Source organism: Osmerus eperlanus, chromosome 23 (genome assembly GCF_963692335.1).
Source record: "Osmerus eperlanus chromosome 23, fOsmEpe2.1, whole genome shotgun sequence".
NCBI classification, from domain to species: Eukaryota; Metazoa; Chordata; class Actinopteri; order Osmeriformes; family Osmeridae; genus Osmerus; species Osmerus eperlanus.
In genome coordinates this window covers 562282-569781 of record NC_085040.1, presented here as the reverse complement: position 1 = coordinate 569781, position 7500 = coordinate 562282, and the positions used below count along the sequence as shown (strand labels likewise).

The 7500-nt window shown below is 50.2% G+C and overlaps 3 protein-coding genes across 3 annotated transcripts in view; all 3 read right to left on the bottom strand.

Annotated features, from left to right (window-relative positions):
• Window positions 1–1103, bottom strand: part of ap1s1 (adaptor related protein complex 1 subunit sigma 1) — a 7195-nt gene extending 6092 nt beyond the window's left edge. The window contains exon 1 of the mRNA XM_062449339.1: window positions 912–1103. Coding sequence (XP_062305323.1) covers window positions 912–914 — 3 coding nt within the window. The 5' untranslated portion in view covers window positions 915–1103. The remainder of the gene's footprint in view (window positions 1–911) is intronic.
• Window positions 1–7500, bottom strand: part of snapc2 (small nuclear RNA activating complex, polypeptide 2) — a 184729-nt gene that overhangs the window by 84449 nt on the left and 92780 nt on the right.
• On the bottom strand, window positions 1606–6114 carry serpine1 (serpin peptidase inhibitor, clade E (nexin, plasminogen activator inhibitor type 1), member 1). Its single transcript, XM_062449932.1, is given in 12 exon segments — window positions 1606–2005; window positions 2387–2470; window positions 2658–2744; window positions 2994–3094; window positions 3808–4006; window positions 4642–4765; window positions 4767–4838; window positions 4958–5116; window positions 5118–5188; window positions 5612–5702; window positions 5704–5908; window positions 6104–6114. Coding segments are annotated over 12 exon segments (1251 nt in total). The 3' UTR covers window positions 1606–1958.

Sequence of the window (7500 nt, the reverse complement as noted above, 5' to 3'; positions counted from 1 at the left end):
GAGAGAGAGAGAGAGAGAGAGAGAGAGAGAGAGAGAGAGAGAGAGAGAGAGAGAGAGAGAGAGAGAGAGAGAGAGAGAGAGAGAACGATAGAGAGAGATATGGATGGAGAGAGAGGGTCAGTTCTTCAGCTCCATAAACGGACGCTAAGAGGAAGGTTTCAGTAGTAGCAGGTTAGCAACAGGTGCGATATTTTGGTGAACGATTTAGTCGTTTGCAAAGTTACAAAAGTTAAACCTTAATATAATATAATAGGTAATAGTTTCAGAAATGGCGCTAGGGAGATACCTTTTACCAAATAGCTGATGTATGTGTTTACTTAGTAACCTTGACCTTCTGAGTTAAGTGTACTGCCACCTTTATGGGACAGCCTCGTGCAGTACAGTCTAATCTAAACAGTATAATTGTAAACCCTCAAATCAACAGGCAGGCTAATTAGTTATCCTATAGTTAATACAGATTCACATTTTGTGTTACTAGACTAACAGCAGCTGTACGCAGTGACACGTATTGACCTAGCAAGCTAGCTATAGTTAGCTAGCACTGCTGATCCAACTGACAACACACAGGGGAAATGTCGAAACCACCGCTGTGTCGTTGCCAACACAAGTCCTCACTGTGTGAGGCTGTTTGCACACAGACTGTAAACAGGTAGGTTGTCTAAAGCTAAAGCGAATTCTCCACCCTCATATAGGAACTTAAGCTTACCTCGCTAGCTAGTAACCGCTTGCTATTGGTAAGTTTAATGAACTGTGTTCCGCGGCCTCGCTAGCACGCAAGGTAAGCAGGCTAAGCTAACTCAGGTGTCTATCTACCTTCTCTCCTTCAAGTCCAGCCAGCTTCCTGAACCATACACCTTGTGCTAGCACGGCTAGCTTGGCATGCTAACCAACTATTTGCCGGTCAAACTTACCATTGTCGGCTCTTTATGAAGACGGATGCAAAAAATGTACTTATGTCCTGGTAGTTAAATCGTTTGTTTTTCCGTTGAGGTATGAAGACAGCAAACGTTAACATTCCATGTCAATTTTAGCGAGTACTACGGCTCGGTAGGGCACGAGCGAGCGGCCAGCCATTCAACTAAACGGAAAGAATCCGGTGACACCGTCCAGCTGTTCCCTCCTGGTGAACATGCGCATTGCGCATTTTGTGACAGCACTGGCATCCGTTTGAGTCCAGCTAATAAAAAGTACAGTATTTCCAACACATTTGTTCTAATATCTAGAGCTATGTATTCAAAACATCTAAGTTGGTCTTTTGTAAACAATAACAAATGTTGCCAATTGTTGAGTTATGATCCGAAAATCAATCGTATAAATGTGGGGGAGGGATTGTGGTACATTTCGATGTTGTTGCCATGACAAACAGGACGGTCATGTGGTTCCCATGGAAACGGTAAAAACGAGGTAAAGGCCTAGAATGAGCCAAATAAATATGAACAGAAGTCATATATAAATAAGCCTGAGATTTTTTGTTAAATCTTTTCGGATTATAATTCATGAGCTAAGGCTTTGTGAATTTATTGGATACCTTCAAGACCATTCAAGATCATTAAAGTTTAACTTGGTTTCCTAGGTAACAAAAATGACAGACAGGCCTTTTTTGGAAAAACATTTATTAAAACTTTAATAAATATATAAATATTGTAAAAATACAGTTTGAAACTATTTGAATAGAAATTTCAACAAAACAATCAAGATCTCCAAATATAATATTACCAATAAGTGACAGTTGGCAATAGCCCTGATTATATTAATTTCCCTTCATGTCAATTGAACGACATCCATTACATGAGGTGTGTAAATTAAGTAGGTCATCTTCATAGTGAATAGTCATGTTTTGGTGTGCTGTAGTCGGTCTCAGTAGCAAGTTGATTGACAGCAGCCCCTGCCAATGGAATGATAGGACAGTCCTTGGTCATTGTGTCTCAGTCATTGTTCCGGTGGTTCTGATTGGTCGGCTAGTGTTCCTGTGGCTGGTTGACCTGTCCGGCGAACAGGACAGCACCTGTAGTGGGATGGACCAGAGTAAATCACATGAAACCAGACACATTCGCTTGTCGGAGGAATTCAGGGAGTAGAATATTCAGTTTGGATGACGCAAAGCAAGACCAAGAACTGCAGAGTGGTGTAGATGGGTGATCTTATTTTAAAGATATATATTTTGGGGCATTTTCTTAAGTTGACAGTTGTTAGGGTTAGTGTGAGTGAAGTGTAGTGAAGTGAAGTGTGACAGGAAAGGTAGAGAGAGAGAGACAGAAAGAGAGAGAGAGAGGAAGACATGCAGCAAAGGGCAAAGGCCGGATTTGAACCAAGGTCTTTTTGTGTGTGTGTGTGTGTGTGTGTGTGTGTGTGTGTGTGTGTGTGTGTGTGTAAAAGAGAGACCCACCTGTGGGTTTGTGCTGGATGAGGAAGAGAAAGGGTCGGTTCAGAGTCAGCTCCTCCACAGCCATGCGGGAGAACAAGATGGCGGCTGGATGGGGAGGACAGGGAGACGATACGGTCAAACATCAAGTGTGTGTAGGAGCTTGCATCGACCTTAGAGCGTGTGTGAGTGAGTGCGTGTGTGGGGTGTCTGTGTGTGGTTGTGTGTGTGTCTGTGTGTGGTGAATGTTTGTGTGTGTTTGTGTGTGTGCGGGTGTGTGTGTGTGAGTGTGTACCTGTGGCAGCCGACCCTTTTGTTCCTTCCTCATTCACCTCGAGCTTGACCTTCTGCAGGAACTTGGACACGCACAGTCTTTCCTCATCTGCAGGAGAGAGATAGAGAGAGAGAGAGATGGAGAGTGACAGAAAGACAGAGAGAGACAGATGAAGGGAGAGACAAAAAGGAGAGAGTGTGAGATGTAAGCTTGGGTTAGACTACTTCAATAAACATCTTTATCACATAGTAATGATGCAGTGTATGTGCACAGCTCAGAGACAGACATGCAGCTGTATTCAGCTCATTCCATCCCAAGAGACGTCTCAGGTTACGGGCTTGTTCAGCAGGTACTCACTGGTGATACGGGAGAAATCAGCGGTTGCCAGGTTGAACAGATCCCCCAGCCCCATGCTGGTGAGAGTGGCCTTCAGGTCTAAGTCAGAGTCCATTGTGAACCTGGCAACGCAGAGAGTATTTGTTAAAATAAGACGGGGTTCATTCTCTACTTTATGCACTAATTTCTTTGCCTTTATTTCTCTCCTTCTCTCTGTTTCTCTTTCAAACGTTCTTTATCCTTCACACATTCCACCCTCCATCTCTCTCTCTCTCTCTCTCTCTCTCTCTCTCTCTCTCTCTCTCTCTCTCTCTCTCTCTCTCTCTCTCTCTCTCTCTCTCTCTCTCTCTCTCTCTCTCTCCCTGCCGGTATTTGTCCTTCGTTTACCCCCCCTTTCCCTCCCTCCACCTCCCCCCTCTCTCTCTCCTCCCCTCCCCCCCCCTCTCTCTTTCTCTCCTCCCTCCCTCCCTCCCCCCTCTCCTCCCCCCCCTCTCTCCTCCCTCCCTCCTGTCCCCCGCTCCCTCACCTCGGCAGGGCCAGCTGGCGTTTGCTGTTCCTCAGCTCCCTCCCTCCCCCTCCCCCCTCTCTCTCTACTCCCTCCCTCCTGTCTCTCCCCCCTCTCCCTCCCTCTCTCCTCCCTCCTCTCCCCCCCCTCCCTCACCTCGGCAGGGCCAGCTGCGTTTGACGTTCCTCAAGCTTCTCCTCTCCCCCTCCCCCCTTTCGCTCTCCTCCCTCCCTCCTGTCCCTCCCTCCCTCCTGTCCCTCCCTCCTCTCTCCCTCCCTCCTCTCCCTCCCTCCCTCCTCTCTCCTCCCTCCTCTCCCCCCCCTCCCTCACCTCGGCAGGGCCAGCTGGCGTTTGACGTTCCTCAGCTCCTCTCTCCACTGCTGCATACGCTGTCTGTTCAGCTCCCCGGTGAGCGCGCTCAGTGGCACCTCGGCCTCGAAGGGGGAGAGCAGGAGCATGCTCAGTGAGTCGCCCTCGTACGGAACCTCGATGACGTCATAGTCCACGCCCTCGGGGGTGACAAACTCACCTGGGGAGACGAGAGGGAGGAGAGGGAAGGGAGGGAGGGAGGGAGGGAGGGAGGGAGGGAGGAGAGGGAGGGAGGGAGGGAGGGAGGGAGGGAGGGAGGAGAGGGAGGGAGGGAGGGAGGAGAGGGAGGGAGGAGAGGGAGGGAGGAGAGGGAGGAGAGGGAGGAGAGGGAGGGAGGGAGGAGAGGGAGGAGAGGGAGGAGAGGGAGGGAGGGAGGGAGGGAGGAGAGGGAGGAGAGGGAGGAGAGGGAGGGAGGGAGGGAGGGAGGAGAGGGAGGAGAGGGAGGGAGGGAGGGAGGGAGGGAGGATGAGGGAGGGAGGGAGGGAGGGAGGCAGGGAGGGAGGGAGGGAGGGAGGGAGGCAGGGAGGGAGGGAGGGAGGGAGGGAGGCAGGGAGGCAGGGAGGGAGGGAGGGAGGGAGGCAGGGAGGGAGGGAGGGAGGGAGGGAGAACTAGGCTGTTTAGACCGACATCATGAACTGAACCAGTTTAACTGAACAGAACATTCATATACCCCTTTTTTCACATATATTAAGATAATGTATATACAATATAATATAAATGCTATAATATAGGCCTTTAATACTATCATACACTGTAACCCTATCCTACTGTAACACTGTGGTACCCAGCTCTTACCATAGTGGAACTTGTTGATCAGCCTCATCATGGGAACTGGCACCTGGCTGCCGTTGGCGCAGGTGAAGAGGCGCTCCTCTGTCATCCTGTCATCGAAGGGCACCTTCCACAGGCCCTGGAAGTGTGAGCGCGTTCAGCAGGACCAGCCGAGTCTCATCCGTCAGGGAGCCGGCGGGGAGGAAGTCAGGGATGGTGCCCTGGAGGAGGGGGGAGGGAGGGAGAGAGGAGGGAAGAGTCAGTCAGGTTGTTGGGAGTCAGAGTTGGAGACAGAAGAGGTGTGCTTTTTGAGGCATGCCGAACCGCAAACATGACTGACCGGCGGTGTGTGGTCGTCCACCCAGGCGTTGATGATCTGCAGGGCCTGGTCGGGCCTGGTGAAGTCCAGCTGGTTGGGGTAGCTCTGGAAGGCTTTCCCCAGGGAGCGGCGGAAGCCCTTCTCCAGGGTCATCTTCCTCTCCACCATGACGCCGCTGCCCGGCCACTTCCACGCCCTCCTCGCTGGACAGGTCCCTCTGGAGCAGCCTCTGCTGCCTCAGCATGCCCCGCTCTGGGTGGGGGGAAGGAGGGGTGGAGGAGGAGGGGTGGGAGGGGGGAGGAGGCAGGAGGGGGGGTGGGGGGGTTGGGAGGTGGGAGGAGGGGTTGGGGAGGGGGGAGGAGGAGGGGTGGGGAGGGGGGAGGAGGGGTGGGGAGGGGGCAGGAGGGGGGGTGGGGGGGGTTGGGAGGTGGGAGGAGGGGTTGGAGGGGGGAGGAGGAGGGGTGGGGAGGGGGGAGGAGGAGGGGTGGAGGAGGAGGGGTGGGGAGGGGGGAGGAGGCAGGAGGAGGATGAAGAAGAGGGGGATGTAGAGAGTGAATTCTGAGAACTGATGGATGGATGAACAAAGAGATAGAACGGAGAGATAGAACAGAGAGATAGAACGGAGAGACAGAACGGACGAGTGGCTGGACAGTGAGACGGACTTTCCAAGTTTACCTTGCAGAGAGAAGCCCATCTTGGATTTCAGGTTCTTCAGCATTTTGCCCGCAGCACCCAGCTGAGCCATGCCCAGGACGGAGGCCACTCCCGTAGGGGGAGAGGACCAGGTTTCTCCCCTGGTTCCTGGAGGCCTCCTCGGCAAACACTCGCAGGCCAAAGTCAGTCTGCTTGTCTTGGAGACTACAATACCCAGAAGCCCCCAGACTTAGGAACACACAGAGTGGCAGAACAGCATCCTGGGAAGATGAGGCAGAGAGGAGAAATGTTAGTGGAGCTGTGGGTTTGAGTTGGTAGCTGTGACGAGAGCAGACATGTGATTATCTCTGTGCTCAAATCCAGAATCGTCTTACACTGTGATTAAAGTGCCTGGTCAGATATTAAAGTGGGAAGTCCATCAGTCAAATGTACTGTTGCTTAATGCAGGATATTGATATTGCAACACACTCAGAAGAAATGACAGTTCATTTCAGAGTCAGAAGAAACGGACACATCCTGGTCATGCTGATACCACTAAACACAAGCACTTTTTTTTGCACGTTAACCTTTTTTTTGCTGAGGGAATAATAAAAAAAACGTTGCAAAAGCAAAAATGCTCTTTACACATCTTATGCTTGCAAGTTTTTTGGTTGGAAAAAGAAAAAGAAAAAAATCCTCTCTGGTATAGAGATTTTATCTGTCACTGGGAAACCTTGTCTGGGTTCCCTTACATAGAGACAGTCAATAAACACTCCAGGAACGTAAGATCTGAATATCTCTCCTCGAGTCCTCGAACAACAACTGAGTACAGTCCTTGGCACCAAGGCCCTGCTTTTAAGATTGCAGAAACAGGAGAGACATAATAAGATGCAGGTGCTTGTTAGTTACCTTGGGTAGTGTGTGTGTGTGTGTGTGTGTATGTGTGTGTGTGTGTGTGTGTGTGTGTGTGTGTGTGTGTGTGTGTGTGTGTGTGTGTGTGTAAAGTGTAAAGTGTAAAGTGTAATGGTACAGTTGTTATATAACTGTGACTCCAGAACTCAAATTGTAAGAACTCCCATATGTCTGAGCTAGAACTGAAACAGTTCTGTTTGTCCTTTCTCTGACTCAACTCCCTTCTCCTCTCCTCCTCTCCCACACCTCTCCTCCTCTTTACAATCCCTTCACTGTGCCCTACCCTGTTGACCCACAAACTGGAGAGAGCAAACAGCCGTGTCCCACTGTAGTCGGTGCAAGGTTCACGTCGACTCTACAGGCTTTCCCACTCACATAGTCTGGGTCTGTGGTCGAAGTTAATTTCTAGCAGCTGACTTGTTTGATTATTCCTAGACACTTGCTGACCCTAACTCAAACAATCTGAAGTTGCGGACAGTTGTTTTGGGGGTAGGTTCCTTCAGGAACGTTTCGGAATGTTGGCGCTGCCTTCCAGTAGTTCCATTCTCCCCTCTCTCTTGGTTCTCTTTCTCTTGTTCTCCTCTCTCGTAGTCATTTAGCAGACACTCTTATACAGAGCGACTTACAGTAAGTACAGGGACATTCCCCTGAGGCAAGTAGGGTGAAGTGCCTTGCCCAAGGACACAATGTAATTTTGCAATGGCCGGGAATCGAACCGGCAACCTTCTGATTACTAGCCCGAGTCCCTAACCGCTCAGCCACCTTACTCCTTATTATTCCTAGACACTTGCTCACAACTCAAACAAACTGAAGTTGCAGGCAGTTCTGTTTTGGGGTAGGAGGGGATGGGGAGAGAGTTTTTGGTGAAAAGTTCAAACAAACTCAACAAAAAAGCAAAAATAAATTAATAAAATCTTACCTTGAAGAGTTGAAGTGTTGGAGATGAGCCTAGAAGAGTTGTAGCAGGAAAGCAGCTTGAGGCTCCGTTCTCTCTGAGAGTGTGTGTGAGCGTGTGTGTG